Below are 14449 nucleotides of genomic sequence, written 5' to 3' on the forward strand. Positions count from 1 at the left end.
CTTTCCTTTTGAAAAACTCCCTCATCTTATTATATATATATATATATATATATGTATATATATATATATATATATATATATATATATATATATATATATATATATATATATTGCAAAACCGCCCCTTTGTTTGGAGAGAGCGGTGCCTGTGTTCTGTGCCCGTCCCCCGCTTGAGCAGCAAAGGGGAGCAAACACACAAGAAAAATAACCATTCAGTGACCCCCCCACCCATTTCCACAATACCCGTATTGGAAAGGGAGAGTGTTTACCGTCCTTGGGTTCAAAATAATTCCGGGGTTGCTGTGATGAACTCAGATATGAGGCATCAGTGAGCCAGTTTTCAGGGCAGTCCTCGCTGTTGAAATGCTGTAAACGTGTCTTGTGTGTGTCCCTGCAGTGTCTGTGTGCTCGGCTGAAAGCTCCTGCGGTCTTGTCCCCTCCTCTGCAAACCATATTAAACACCCAGGAGGCTCCCTGACTTCACCGACCGGAGGCAAGGAGGACTAAACCAGCGTTGATGACTCCTGGGTACTCTCAGTACTTTGTCAGAGTTTTTAGATCATTGAATACACGGTATCATTATTTATGAGGCATTGTTAAATTGAACTAAACCATAATAAATGCAGTACACATGTATTTATTTTTAAATGCAGCAGCTGCCGTATGTTTGTTTGTTGATTTGTTAAAAAATAAAGTTTTAGTTTGGATTTTCATTTCAATCTCAATGCATTAATAATCATGCTACATCACGTGGTACAGCATTTCTCTGAAGATCTTTTCTGTAAATCGAGATCCCTTCACAATCCTCACGTTAGCTCTCCGCTGTTTCCACTGCAGGGGGGAGAGTGCGTGTGCGGATGGGGGAGGAGTCGAGTGAAGGCGGGGCTTATGGTAAGGCATGTTCTATTGGCTATTGCAGTAAGCCATCACTGTCACAAGGCAGGGTTCATATTTTTTAAAGATCATGAGAAGACTTTGTGAAAGTACTACGGCGCTCACTACAGAGCCCGTCCCCTTTTTTTTAGCTATAAAAAAATATGCCCCCCTGTTCCCCCCCCCCCCCCCCGGTCTGGCAACCCTGCTCACCCGCTTTGAATTCCAGCGGCCGAAGCTTCCCAGGAGCTCTGACGATTTCGCGCGAAATGTACGTCATCGTTATCGAACGGAGTGACGATTCTGGTTAAGCGGGGCAGGGTTTCCCAGAGAACCCCCACGGTGATTGGCTGGATCCGTCGAACTCGCTCGTCACGGGGTGTGTGTCACTGCTTCGTTTTTAATGATGTCATGGCCAGGTTGGCCTCGGGGATTGGCTGGCTGTGCCCTGTCTCGCCGCTGATTGGTCGGAGTGGCGGCGGGTTGGCTGCGGGACCCTCCTCCTCTTCTTTCCGGCTTGTGGCGGTGTGTCGGGTGTGCGAGCTGACCCGACCCGAACTGGCAGGCAGCACCCCGATAGGGACAGAGGGGGGCGGCCGATAACTGTCAAATAACCATATCTGCGGGGTTGACTGTGTTTGGTGTTCGCCGGCTCCATGTCGGATTTCAAGCTGGGAATCGTCCGGCTCGGCCGGGTCGCCGGCAAGGTGAGGAGCGGCGTGGTGCGGGGCTTGGGTACTTCAGACCAGGGTTACCATGTGGGGCTGTCGCCGGGGAGGAAAGAGACAACGAGGCGGATATGTGATGATCCAAAAAAAAAAAAAAAGATAGAGAGCTAGATGTGTGTATGTGACAGATGCGTGTAGAAAAAACGAATGTGTTTCCAATGCAAATATCGTACCTCGCTGTCCTGGATAGAGAGATCGGCGTATTAAAACAGCGGGCCAGCAGGCGTGTTGAATGTAGAGATGAATACACAGCGAGGCGAGAGGAGGAAGCACCAGTTCCGACGAAATCATAAAACGCTTGCAATTAAAACAACACACAAGGCGGCGCGTTCACCCCGCTGTTCCAGAGATGGTTGTTATATTCAGCGTACGTGCAGCGATGACGTGTGCTGGCGTTTTAATTCTTCACATTGTTAATATGAAGGGGAAGGGAGCCGGTAGTCTGTCTAGTCAGTCAGTCTGCCATGTGATCGTGAGGCGAGGAACGGCAAACCGCCATTTGATTTGATTTGTTTTAATATAAACCCGTCTGTATTGCGCGTCGTGGTGCCGGGGAGGGCTGCTTTTGTTTTGATTTCCCTGAGATTTCGAAGCGTCTTGTGTTGTTTTACACGTACAGAATAGGGGTGTGTGTGTTTCTGTCTGTCTGTGTGTGTGTTTCTCTGTCTGTGTGTGTGTCTGTCTCTGTGTGTGTGTGTGTGTGTGTGTCTGTCTCTGTGTGTGTGTGTGTCTCTATCTCTGTCTGTCTGTCTGTCTCTATCTCTGTCTGTCTGTCTGTCTATCTCTATCTCTGTCTGTGTGTCTGTCTCTGGCTGTCTCTATCTCTGTCTGTCTGTCTGTCTGTCTGTCTGTCTGTCTGTCTGTCTGTGTGTCTGTCTCTGGCTGTCTCTATCTCTGTCTGTCTGTCTGTCTCTATCTCTGTCTGTCTGTCTGTCTCTATCTCTGTCTGTGTGTCTGTCTCTGGCTGTCACTATCTCTGTCTGCCTCTGTCCCTCTGTCTCTGTCCCTCTGTCTCCGTGTGTCTGTCTCTGTCCCTCTGTCTCTGTCCCTCTGTCTCTGTGTTTCTGTCTCTGTCCCTCTGTCTCTGTCCCTCTGTCCCTGTCCCTCTGTCTGTGTGTCTGTCTCTGTCTGCCTCTGTCTCTGTGTGTCTGTCTCTGTCCCTCTGTCTCTGTCCCTGTCCCTCTGTCTCTGTCCCTCTGTCCCTGTCCCTCTGTCTGTGTGTGTCTGTCCCTGTCCCTCTGTCTCTGTGTTGCTGTTGGTAATTGCATTCGAATATAATGAAGCAGGGATCTCGATCACATTCCACACGTTGACTGCTCAGCGATGGCAACTTTATTCCCTTTTCAATCACATCTTTATTGTTCTCTCTTAAAGCTTACATTCCTGTGATCCCGTTCCTGTAATATCTGTTCATGTAAGAGAATTAAAACCGCGTGCGCTGAACCCATTGTGTTGAAGTGTGGGATTAGCAGTGCAGGGGTCCCCTCCCTGTGGCCCTGCACAGGTTCTTGAGAGTGGAGTTCAGCTGTTCTGCGTGTGGTTTCTGTACGAGCTCCACACAGTCCTCTCAGCTCCACTGTGGCCTGTGTGTTCAGTGACGCCTGCCATGCATGGCATGGGCTGAAGGGAGGCTCCATTTCTCGCCTTTCTCAAATCGCTTTTCTCCTTTCTTTCTTTCTTTCTTTCTTTCTTTCTTTCTTTCTTTCTTTCTTTCTTTCTTTCTTTCTTTCTTTCTTTCCTTCCATGTAATAATGTCTATTTCTCCTCCCCCAGACTAAATACACGCTGATAGATGAACAGGACATTCCTCTTGTTGAGAACTTTGCATTCGAGGTAAGCCTGCCTCTCATGCATGTCTGTTTCCACCAGGCGCATCCCCTCTGTGCGTCCGGAGCGGGCTGTGTTATTAGTGAAACCGGTAATACAGGCAGGAGTAAGACTCACTGTTGCAGCACCTGTTGGGAGACTTTTTACTGGCATGGCACGGAAAGCCCACAGGAAACGTGATTGTGTTGCAGCAGCAGGTTGAATCGATTTTGAATTGGGATTCTGTGGTTTGCATGTGTTCTTGTACAGAAGACTCCCGTTTCCTGGCAGTTTCACCCAGTCCAGGTTTTACCAGGAGCTTGGTTAGCCACAGTGTACAGGTAACAAGCTCAGGGGTGCCTTGCTAAACTGGCAGTAAAACCTGGGCTGGATTGAAGTGCTGTGCAGCGGGAGTCGCATTCCCAGTTTGTGATGTGACAGTACATGCTCAGTGGTGTTGTGTGTGTCTCGTTGGGTCTGCAGGCCCGCATGGAGGTGGACGCAGACGGGAACGGGGCAAAGATCTTCGCCTACGCCTTCGATATCAGCAAGGGGAGGTGGGCCGGACGCCCGCTGCACCACCTGCTCTGGTGAGAGCCTGACTGGAGCTGCTGCTGCTTCCCAGGGAAACAGTCCTGCTGCACAGCAGTGTCACCCAGTCCAGGTTTTACTACGGGCTTGATCAGCCCCAGTGTGTCTCATTAAACTGGGAGAGAATCTGCTGTGCAACGGGAGTCGTGTTTCCATCCCTGCATCGCACGAGTCGTGCCTGAGAGTCTGCCTGAGGTGTGTCTTGAGGAGTGGCTTGTGTTGACGCTGTCTGTGTGTCTGTGTGTCTGTCCTCAGGGAGAAGCACAGGGGAGGCATCGCCCCCAGTTTCCAGGTGGTCCACATGAACTCTGTGACGGTGGATAACAGACTGGACAACCTGCGCCTCGTCCCTGCGGGCTGGAAGACGAAGCCGGAGGACGTGTCGAGCAAACAGAGGTGTGTATGTGTGTGTCAGTGTGTAGTGTTGTGTGTGTGTGTGTTGTGTGTCAGTGTGTAGTGTGTGTGTCAGAGTGTGTGTTGTGTGTGTCAGAGTGTGTGTGTCCTTGTCTCTCTGTCTCCCCTGTCTCTGGTTGTGTTGTGTTGTGTCAGTGTGGGTGTCCTTGTCTCTCTGTCTCCCCTGTCTCTGGTTGTGTTGTGTTGTGTCAGTGTGGGTGTCCTTGTCTCTCTGTCTCTCTGTCTCTGGTTGTGGAGGGGTGTGTGTGGGTGTCCTTGTCTCTCTGTCTCTCCTGTCTCTGGTTGTGGAGGTGTGTGTGTGTGTGTGTGTGTGTGTGTGTGTGTGTCTCTCTCTGTCTCTCTGTCTCTGGTTGTGGAGGTGTGTGTGTGTGGTTGTCTCTGACCCCCGCGTCTCTCTCTCTCCAGGGAGCAGAGCCTGTACTGGCTGGCGATCCAGCAGGTACCAGCAGACCCGGTAGAGGAGCAGTACCTGGAGCTGAGCCGCACGCGCTACTACAACGCCAATGGAGAGGTGATAGAGGAGGAGGAGTGCGCCTGCAGCTACTATGAGTGCCACTACCCACCCTGCAACATGATTGAGAACAGAGTGAGTCCTACACACTGACTGCACTGTGAGAGGAGGAGCAGGAGTCCTGATTCGCTCGCTGCACCGCGTGACTGACGACTCTCCCCCCCTCTCCCTCTCCCTCTCCCCCTCCCTCTCCCTCTCCGTCTCCCTCTCCCTCTCCCTCTCCCTCTCCCTCTCCGTCTCCCTCTCCCACTCCCTCCCTCCCCCTCCCCCTCCCTCTCCGTCTCTCTCCCACCCCTGCAGCTCCGGGAGTTCAACATCTGTGGCCGCTGCCAGGTGGCACGGTACTGCGGCTCCCAGTGCCAGCAGAAGGACTGGCCGGCCCACAAGAAGCAGTGCAGGGAGCGGAAGAGAGCGCCCCATCTGGACATGGAGCCGGAGCGGTGATGCACCCGGAGAGAGGGGGGGGGGGAGAGCTGGAGGGGAGGGGGGTCGGGGGTCGGGGGTCGGGGGTGGATGTAGAGTTCCGTCTGCAGGTTTTTTTGTTTTTTTTTACTGTGATGACGAGAGCGGACTTGCACAGTGCAGGTTTGTGTGTCTCTCTTTGTGTTTCCTCCTGCACAGTGATACCGGGCTGCACGCACAGAGCAGTGACACTCCCTGGAACTCTGAGCAGATATTCACAGACACGTGGATCAGCGGAGCAAGCAGGCCGCGCGCGTCTCGTCTCCGTCTCATCAGCCTGTCTTCCGATGGATGGCTCCCTCCTGTCCAGTGCGGCGCGTTGCTCTGTGCTCCTGTGTGTGGAGGCTCAGCCAGTCCCTCGCTCCCAGCACACTGGATCTTGTGCCCGTCTTGGTGCGGTTCTGGTGGTGCTGCTGGAAAGGGACAGCGCTGTTTTTGTCAGATGGAAACGCAGCTCAGATTGAAGGCTGGAGCGGCTCAGACTGCTGTGCAGCGGAAACCTTCATTCCAAACAACTTCAGTTTGATTATTTTTTTTTTAGTTTGAACAATGACGATGTGGACCGGATCACTAAAGTCCCCTTCAGCACTGAAAAAAGAACCCAACAAATCGCCTTTTTTTTTTTTTTTTTTTTTTTTTTGGAAAAAAAACTGCAGAACTTTTGTAGACCTTCCGAGCAGGGTCTATGAGAGAAGATTGGGGCGGGGCGGGGCGGACAGTGGATTGGGGGGGGGGGGGGCTCTTCCTGTTCCTTATCTTTTTTTTGTAAAATATTGTTCACGCATACAAAGAAAATTGGAATTAGTGGCGAGGGTTTGACTCGCTTCCGACGGGAATCCCTCGACAGTATTTATATGTTAATATATATTTTGTAATTTCATGTACAGTGTGTTTGTTTTCATGTTAACAGTATGTCCAGTTCGGGGAGGATAAACACATGATAAAGGGAGGAGTGGGAATCCCACCAGAAAAAAATCTACTTCGAAGAAAAAGCAGCGATTGTGTTTGTGATGAGCAGAGAGGAGGCTTTTAGACAGGAGATCTCTTACTGTATCACCCCCACGCACGCACGCACACGCACGCACACTGCACAGATCAGGGGGGTGCGTTCATCTGTGGAATCTGTAACGTTTCCTTTCTTACATGATGATCAATCCTCCGCCCTCGCAAGCACATGATTAAACCGGCTCTCCTGATTGGTTCAGAGATCTCAGTCCTGCGCGGTGACACTCCGCCCACACTGTGCTGTTGAACCCAGACGCTGTGTAGTCTTGTATTTACCAGATCAGTAACACTGACGAGAGGGGCCTCTCTCCGGAGAACGCCAACAGAGTGTGACTGAAAGACAGGAGGCATCGATCAGCCTGATCCGTCACTTCTAATACTGACTCTGTAAGCATCCACTACAGCCCGAGGTGCAGCACTTGAGAAATAAGTTCAAATTGAAAATGGATCTCTTTTTTTGGTTTTGTTTAGCTCTGCGATGTAGCGGGTTTGAGCTGGATTTTAATTTCTGAGCACGCCGGCTGTTTATTAAAACTGCATTTTAACAGCTGTTTGGCTTTCCATTTTATGTCCAAGACCATCCTTTGAGAAGTCCGAAAAGCTTCAGCTAGTTAATAATCACATAGACTGAGAGGAGAGAAAGGTGCGTCTCTTCGGTGTGATGCTGAGTGCTGTGGTTTGCTTGGCGCTGGATCCCCGGTTCCAGCGTGTGTCTCGTTCGCAGGGGGCTCCTGCTCAAGCCTGTGATCCGGGCAGCCCTGAGTGAAGCGGAGCTCAGCTCAAAGACTTGTTTTTCTGAAGTGTGTTGAATTGAATTTGCTCTTGATTCTGACCGCTTCGCAAGTCTGGTCCACAGGGTGCTTGTGTTGCCTGCAGGAAAGCCTCTCATGGGTGAGTGAAGGGGTGGGACCTCAAACCTGGTGCTATGGGCTCTGTGTCCCGCCTTTAACAGAGAAGTGGCTTGTGATTCTTCTTGTGTAATATAATAGAAATGTACAGACACTCGCAGACAGAACTGAATAAAATGTGTTCACTTTGATTCTGCTGCCTGGCTCTTTATTCCGTGTTCGTTTGCATGGGAAGAATCCTGGGGTTGCGGGGGATTTTAAAGGGACTCTTTATTAAAGGTCTACATTCCCGGCTGCTGGTCCTTGTCCTGCCACTCGCTCCTCTCTTTAAGATCCCGGCTTTCCATCCAGAGCTGTTACACACGTGACGGTGCTTTTAGACACAGTGAAAGAAACTCGGCCAGTTCAGTGACAAACGTTGTTTTTTGCTGAGGCGTTGAAAGAGAAACGGTTGTCACTGAATTGAATGAAGTTTCATAACCGAATGCGGGCCAGTCCTGTCCCAGCTGCCTGATTCATGGGGTCGTGTCACTGTACTGTGGCCTGTAGTGCTTCAGGATGACCACCAGAGGGCAGGTGAGTGCCTCCATGCAGCATAAGTACCGTCAGAATGAATACACCCGCACGCATGCGTGAGTTTTAATCAGATGACGTGTTGGTTTTGGGGTGAGTGGGCTGGATCGCTGACCCGGACGTGCTCCTGCACAGTGCGAGTCCCGGCAGAGTTCACAGCAGCGCTGGGGAGTGTGTGAGGTGCAGCACGTGAGTACGATCACAAGGCAGGTCTCTTATAATTCAGACAGAGCACGCTGGGTGTGTATTCTGTGATGCACAGTAAAGAACACGCATTCACAAGGCAGGTCTCTTATAATTCAGACAGAGCACGCTGGCTGTGTATTCTGTGATGCACAGTAAAGAACACGCATTCACAAGGCAGGTCTCTTATAATTCAGACAGAGCACGCTGGGTTTGTATTCTGTGATGCACAGTAAAGAACACGCATTCACAAGGCAGGTCTCTTATAATTCAGACAGAGCACGCTGGCTGTGTATTCTGTGATGCACAGTAAAGAACACGCATTCACAAGGCAGGTCTCTTATAATTCAGACAGAGCACGCTGGGTTTGTATTCTGTGATGCACAGTAAAGAACACGCATTCACAAGGCAGGTCTCTTATAATTCAGACAGAGCACGCTGGCTGTGTATTCTGTGATGCACAGTAAAGAACACGCATTCACAAGGCAGGTCTCTTATAATTCAGACAGAGCACGCTGGGTGTGTATTCTGTGATGCACAGTAAAGAACACGCATTCACAAGGCAGGTCTCTTATAATTCAGACAGAGCACGCTGGGTGTGTATTCTGTGATGCACAGTAAAGAACACGCATTCACAAGGCAGGTCTCTTATAATTCAGACAGAGCACGCTGGGTGTGTATTCTGTGATGCACAGTAAAGAACACGCATTCACAAGGCAGGTCTCTTATAATTCAGACAGAGCACGCTGGGTGTGTATTCTGTGCTTCACAGTAAAGAACACGCATTCACAAGGCAGGTCTCTTATAATTCAGACAGAGCACGCTGGCTGTGTATTCTGTGATTCACAGTAAAGAACACGCATTCACAAGGCAGGTCTCTTATAATTCAGACAGAGCACGCTGGGTGTGTATTCTGTGCTTCACAGTAAAGAACACGCATTCACAAGGCAGGTCTCTTATAATTCAGACAGAGCACGCTGGGTGTGTATTCTGTGATGCACAGTAAAGAACACGCATTCACAAGGCAGGTTCCTTATAATTCAGACAGAGCACGCTGGGTGTGTATTCTGTGATGCACAGTAAAGAACACGCATTCACAAGGCAGGTCTCTTATAATTCAGACAGAGCACGCTGGGTGTGTATTCTGTGATGCACAGTAAAGAACACGCATTCACAAGGCAGGTCTCTTATAATTCAGACAGAGCACGCTGGCTGTGTATTCTGTGATGCACAGTAAAGAACACGCATTCACAAGGCAGGTCCCTTATAATTCAGACAGAGCACGCTGGGTGTGTATCTGTGCTTCACAGTAAAGAACACGCATTCACAAGGCAGGTCCCTTATAATTCAGACAGAGCACGCTGGGTGTGTATCTGTGCTTCACAGTAAAGAACACGCATTCACAAGGCAGGTCTCTTATAATTCAGACAGAGCACGCTGGGTGTGTATTCTGTGATGCACAGTAAAGAACACGCATTCACAAGGCAGGTCTCTTATAATTCAGACAGAGCACGCTGGGTGTGTATTCTGTGCTTCACAGTAAAGAACACGCATTGCACGGTACAGGCAGCACACTTTGAACTGAAACTTTTTCTCCAGAGTGAGTCTGACTTTACATCGACAGCTGGTTCTGTGCTTGAAAGCTAGTGTCCTCCATACCAAAGAAATGAAAGAGTTATTTTTTATTTTCATTATTGCAAACTCGTGCGCTCTGTTCTCGCTTTTGTAGCGCAGGTATTTATTAATGCTGCTGCAGTTTGCACATGAAGTAGCGCCGTGGTCAAAACCGAACGTTATTCCGATTTACAAGAAAGTTAAAACCACTTCAAAAACATTCCAATGATTTCATTCATGATATAAAAGCCGAGCGGAACAGCGCGATATGAACGAGTGTGTGTGTGAGTGTAGATACAGATATAGATATATAGATATATGGGTTAGACGTAGGGAGTTCGGGGACGTGGTTGTTACCCAGCCTGTATATCTCCAGATGTTTTTATCTTGTTAATGAAGCACATTGGTTAGACTTCATTATATGTAACCTTCACCTCCGCAATGCTGCAGTGGTGTGTGTGTGATTTCACAGAGAGAGGTGCTGTGGGTCTGTGTGACCTCGTGTGCCAGCCAGCCAGCCCTCGTTGCAGTTGGACCAGCATGCCGCTTGCTCCCCGTCGCCATGGCAGCCCGCTCTCGCACCCGGACCCTGCAGGTGGTGGACACGGAGTTCAGTGCGGACGCTGTGGAGTGGTGCCCTGTGCCTGGCTGGCACTCCCTCCTCGCCTGCGGCACCTACCAGCTGCAGAGACCCTCTGACAAGGTGAGCTCCTCGTGAAGCACAGCTCCTTCTGTGGGGTCTCAGGATCCAGGAGACCTGGGCTGAGGCAGCGTTGTTGGATCAACCCCCGAGTCTCCCTGGCTGGTGTGCCGTGCAGGGGCCTGAACCCTTGTCTCCCCGATCTCAGAGCTCACTACAGTAAAGTCCGGCTGCATGGCGCTGTGATGCGCTCCAGGTTTTGTTTCCTGTGCTACAGATTCACTCTGTTTTGAGCGGTATGCTGTCATCCTTCACCTCGCTCTCTTCTGTCTCCCAGGCTGGGGGGGAGTCTGAGCCCCCCCTCCGAGTGGGCCGGCTCTACCTGTACCGATTCAGCACCGAGGAGGGCTGCGCTGCCCCCCTGATGGAGCTGCAGAGGGCCGACGCCCCTGCCATCCTGGATATGAAGTGGTGAGGGACTGGCAGAGCACTGATCTATCGGCGGTGCTGTTGAGAGGATCGTGAATCACACCCCAGGAGCCGCCTCTCGTTTCATTTTCTGATGCTCCTCTTCTCTGCCCTTCCTCTCCCAGGTGCCACGTGCCGGTGTCAGAGCGCCCTCTCCTGGGCATTGCGAATGCCAGGGGAGCGCTGGAGCTGCAGCAGCTGACGGGCAGCGAGGTGAGGCGAGAGGGAGGGGAGGGGGCTGTCCTAAACACCAGGGGGGTTTTGGTTTTGGGTTGGATTTTATCTCCTGGCTCAAGCCCCGCCCTCACCATGTTTTCTCTCCAATAGAAATCTGGCTGTGCCCTGGAGGCGGTCTCCAGCCTGGATCTGGGTCCTGATAGGCTGGCTCTGTCTCTGGACTGGTCCACGGGGCGGGGGGAAAGGTAAGGAAGAAACAGACAGACAGACAGACAGACAGACAGACAGACAGACAGACAGACAGACTGAGCTTCACCCCTTCCAAAAGGGACCTCACTCCAAAATACAAAGGCCAAGTGCCTCAGTATGTGTGTGTGAATAAAACTCAGTATATATATCTCTGTATATAACTCTGTATATATAAATCTGTATATATAAATCTGTATATATAAATCTGTGTGTATAACTGTATATATATCTCTGTATATATCTCTGTGTGTCTTCCCTTCAGCTCTGCCTCCTCAGTGAAGGTTGTCTGCAGTGACTCGAAGGGCTGTGTCAGCCTGCTGTCTCTCTGTGGCTCAGCTGCCTCGCTCCACCTGCTCTCCCAGTGGAAGGGACACGAGTTCGAGGCCTGGATCGCAGCCTTTGACTACTGGAACAGTGATGTGCTGTACTCAGGTGACGCTGCCTGACTGCATTGCTAATGGACGATATCGCCGCGGCTCTCTGTATTAACTCTGTGCGTCTCTGTCTGTCCAGGGGGTGATGACTGTCGTCTGAAGGGCTGGGATGTGAGGACGGGCTCCTCGTGCCCAATCTTCACCAGCAGGAGGTGAGCAAGAGTCACAGATCCCTCCAAGATGACATTACAGGAACCAGCTGTTATTTGTTTATTTAGCAGGCGCCTTTATCCAAGGCGAGTTACAGAGATGAGGGTGTGTGAACGATGCATCAGCTGCAGAGTCACTTACAATTACGTCTCATCCGAAAGACGGAGCACAAGGAGGTGAAGTGACTTGCTCAGGGTCACACAATGAGTCAGTGGCTGAAGTGGGATTTGAACTGGGGACCTCCTAGTTACAAGCCCTTTTCTTTAACCACTGGACCACACAGCCACTGGACCACAAACATGCATGCTGATCCTCTCCACATTGCTGTAGGGAGGTGCTGTGTTGTGTTGCAGGTCTCTGTCTGTCTTCACTTGCTGCGTCTGTGTGTCTCTGTGTCTGTCTCTCTGTCTCACTGTGTCTCTGTGTCTCCAGGCACTCGATGGGCGTCTGCAGCATCCAGAGTAACCCTCACAGAGAGCACGTCCTGGCTACTGGGAGGTAGGGAGCTTCACTCATACTGAACACTGCATAGTACTGTTCACATGGCCTAGCAGGTTGCAGTGGGGTCATTTCTTAAAGCTTGCTATGTTAGATTCGGTTACTTGCTTGTTCATTAAAGTGAAGACCTCTTGCAGTGAGTTCCAGCGTGTTTGTTGATCAGCGTCTCTGAATGGAGTAAGAGCTGGTGATCTGTGGGCTCATGCAGCTTGCTCCTGTGTTAAATGTGCTTGCTGTTTGACCGGAGCCCCTGCCTCCCTCTCCTCCCCTTCTAGCTATGATGAGCACGTGCTCCTGTGGGACTCTCGGCACATGAAGCAGCCGCTGGCCGACACACACGTGCGGGGCGGGGTGTGGAGGCTCAAGTGGCACCCTTCCCATGAGCCTCTGCTGCTGGCGGCCTGCATGCACAACGACTTCCACATCCTGGACTGCAGGGCGGTGCTGGGTAAGAGAGGAGTCAGGCCAGCTCTGCTGGGGTGCTTCGATCTGGAAGAGGCGACCGGAATACTAGAATAACGAACGCCCCCTTAACCCCTTAAGACACAAGGGACGTGTGTGGAACGTTCTCATGTGCAACACGGTTTAAAATGTACAGACGGGGTTGGATCCATGTGGTCAGCTTCCTCCTCTCCGCTGTATTTGAACAAGCGCTCGATTGCTCGTGTGCCTCAAGCCCCTCCCTGTGTGTTTCTTTCAGACGGCAGCTCTGAAGAGAGTGAAATCATCTCCTCGTACATCCTTCACAACTCCCTGGCGTACGGTGCTGATTGGTCGAGGCTGAGCCTGGCTGGCCCCGCCCCTGCGGAGGAGGAAGGGGAGGGGCTGGCTGACCCCGCCCCTGCGGAGTGGGAAGGTGAGGGGCTGGCTGGCCCTGCCCCTGCGGAGGGGGAAGGTGAGGGGCTGGCTGGCCCTGCCCCTGCGGAGGGGGAAGGGGAGGGGCTGGCTGGCCCCGGCGCTGTGGAGGGGGAAGGGGAGGGGCTGGCTGGCCCTGCCCCTGCGGAGGGGGAAGGTGAGGGGCTGGCTGGCCCCGCCCCTGCGGAGGGGGAAGGTGAGGGGCTGGCTGGCCCCGCCCCTGCGGAGGGGGAAGGGGAGGGGCTGGCTGGCCCCGCCCCTGCGGAGGGGGAAGGGGAGGGGCTGGCTGGCCCCGCCCCTGCGGAGGGGGAGGGTGAGGGGCTGGCTGGCCCCGCCCCTGCGGAGGGGGAAGGGGAGGGGCTGGCTGGCCCCGCCCCTGCGGAGGGGGAGGGTTACCTGCAGATTCATTACGAGTCCCCGACGGCCAGCTTCGACACGGCTCTGGAAGACGTGCAGGGGCGCTACCGCCCCGAGCCCCTCACCCCAGCCCCGCGCTCCCAGAGCAGCAGCCCCCCCACGGAGAGCAGCCTGCTGGCCACGTGCTCCTTCTACGACCACGTGCTGCATGTGTGGAGGTGGGACTGCAGCCCCGCCTGACCAGCACTGGGGCTGATGAAGATACACATTCCCAGGTCAGGTTTACTGACAGGGGTTACAGAAAGTGCAGCTGGGAGTGAAATATTTCACCTGAACTGAGCCCTGGCTGCAGTTTCAAAGAGCTTTTCCAGTCATTTTGTATGAACTCATGCGATTGAAACAATAATAAGACTAATCAAAGTTGTGTGGTGCTGTGTGACCGCCACGTTCAAATTGTCATAATAAAAAGGATCTTAATAAATGCATTGGTATTTGATTTTACACAGTGTAGTAAAACACAGAGCACAGTTCCAGGAAGCTCTCATTGCGTTGCAAGGTCCAGAGTGAAGTGTCTGCTTTGTAAAGGGCATGCCGATGTGAACGACTGGTCCTTGTGCTCTGCACTGTACCGGGTGTATTTCCACGGTCGTTTCATGGGTTACTTTGTAAATCTGCGTCTTGGTTAACCCTAACCAATACCCTAGGGGCAACACAGGACCAGGGGCACAACTTCAGGGAGACAGACTCCGGACAGAGGGAAGGACACACGTCTTCACACAGAGAGTGGTGAGGGGACGGAATGGGCTGCCTGGTTTCATGTACTTGATGCTGAATCACTGGGGTTCGACCAGCCACTAGGAACGGGATGAAGGGCCTGCGCATTTGGAAGTCTTCTCGTGTATGATAATCAGTAATCTATTGGCAATGGTGGTGTTGAGAGGAACCAGCATGTTAGGTTTTCTGTTCAGCCCTACATCAGTAAAAAAAAAAAAAAAAAACAGGACAGGGAAGAC

At 51.9% G+C, this 14449-nt stretch overlaps 2 protein-coding genes across 4 annotated transcripts; both read left to right on the plus strand.

The window, feature by feature from the left end:
- The first annotated feature begins 1348 nt into the window (after positions 1–1348).
- LOC117964651 (zinc finger MYND domain-containing protein 19-like) lies at positions 1349–5384 on the plus strand. The gene is made up of 6 exons (XM_058986653.1): positions 1349–1580; positions 3375–3434; positions 3891–3997; positions 4254–4394; positions 4818–4998; positions 5224–5384. Exons 1-6 carry the CDS (start codon positions 1530–1532, stop codon positions 5365–5367), a joined length of 684 nt encoding a protein of 227 aa, XP_058842636.1. The 5' UTR covers positions 1349–1529; the 3' UTR covers positions 5368–5384.
- Positions 5385–7880: 2496 nt separating this feature from the next.
- Positions 7881–13917, plus strand: LOC117396927 (diphthine methyltransferase). 3 transcript variants are annotated; one of them, XM_058986654.1, is made up of 10 exons: positions 7881–8017; positions 10059–10311; positions 10586–10719; positions 10842–10929; positions 11044–11138; positions 11405–11574; positions 11656–11728; positions 12159–12224; positions 12500–12672; positions 12925–13917. In XM_058986654.1, exons 2-10 carry the CDS (start codon positions 10171–10173, stop codon positions 13674–13676), a joined length of 1692 nt encoding a protein of 563 aa, XP_058842637.1. In that variant the 5' UTR covers positions 7881–8017; positions 10059–10170; the 3' UTR covers positions 13677–13917. The 3 variants fall into 3 exon arrangements, with proteins under 3 accessions (XP_058842637.1, XP_058842638.1, XP_058842639.1); XM_058986655.1 differs by having other exon boundaries at positions 7881–8000; XM_058986656.1 differs by lacking the exon at positions 10059–10311 and having other exon boundaries at positions 7882–8000.
- Positions 13918–14449: the final 532 nt, after the last annotated feature.

This window comes from Acipenser ruthenus, chromosome 15 (assembly GCF_902713425.1).
Source record: "Acipenser ruthenus chromosome 15, fAciRut3.2 maternal haplotype, whole genome shotgun sequence".
Lineage (NCBI taxonomy): Eukaryota > Metazoa > Chordata > Actinopteri > Acipenseriformes > Acipenseridae > Acipenser > Acipenser ruthenus.

Excerpts from the sequence above, each read along its gene's own strand:
- LOC117964651 (XM_058986653.1), top strand. The coding sequence starts at position 1,530 with ATGTCGGATTTCAAGCTGGGAATCGTCCGGCTCGGCCGGGTCGCCGGC. Across the intron at positions 3,998-4,253 it reads CCGCTGCACCACCTGCTCTG|GGAGAAGCACAGGGGAGGCA; the intron begins GTGAGAGCCTGA and ends GTCTGTCCTCAG. Across the intron at positions 4,999-5,223 it reads GCAACATGATTGAGAACAGA|CTCCGGGAGTTCAACATCTG; the intron begins GTGAGTCCTACA and ends CCACCCCTGCAG.
- LOC117396927 (XM_058986654.1), top strand. The coding sequence starts at position 10,171 with ATGGCAGCCCGCTCTCGCACCCGGACCCTGCAGGTGGTGGACACGGAG. Across the intron at positions 11,139-11,404 it reads TCCACGGGGCGGGGGGAAAG|CTCTGCCTCCTCAGTGAAGG; the intron begins GTAAGGAAGAAA and ends TCTTCCCTTCAG. Across the intron at positions 11,575-11,655 it reads CAGTGATGTGCTGTACTCAG|GGGGTGATGACTGTCGTCTG; the intron begins GTGACGCTGCCT and ends CTGTCTGTCCAG.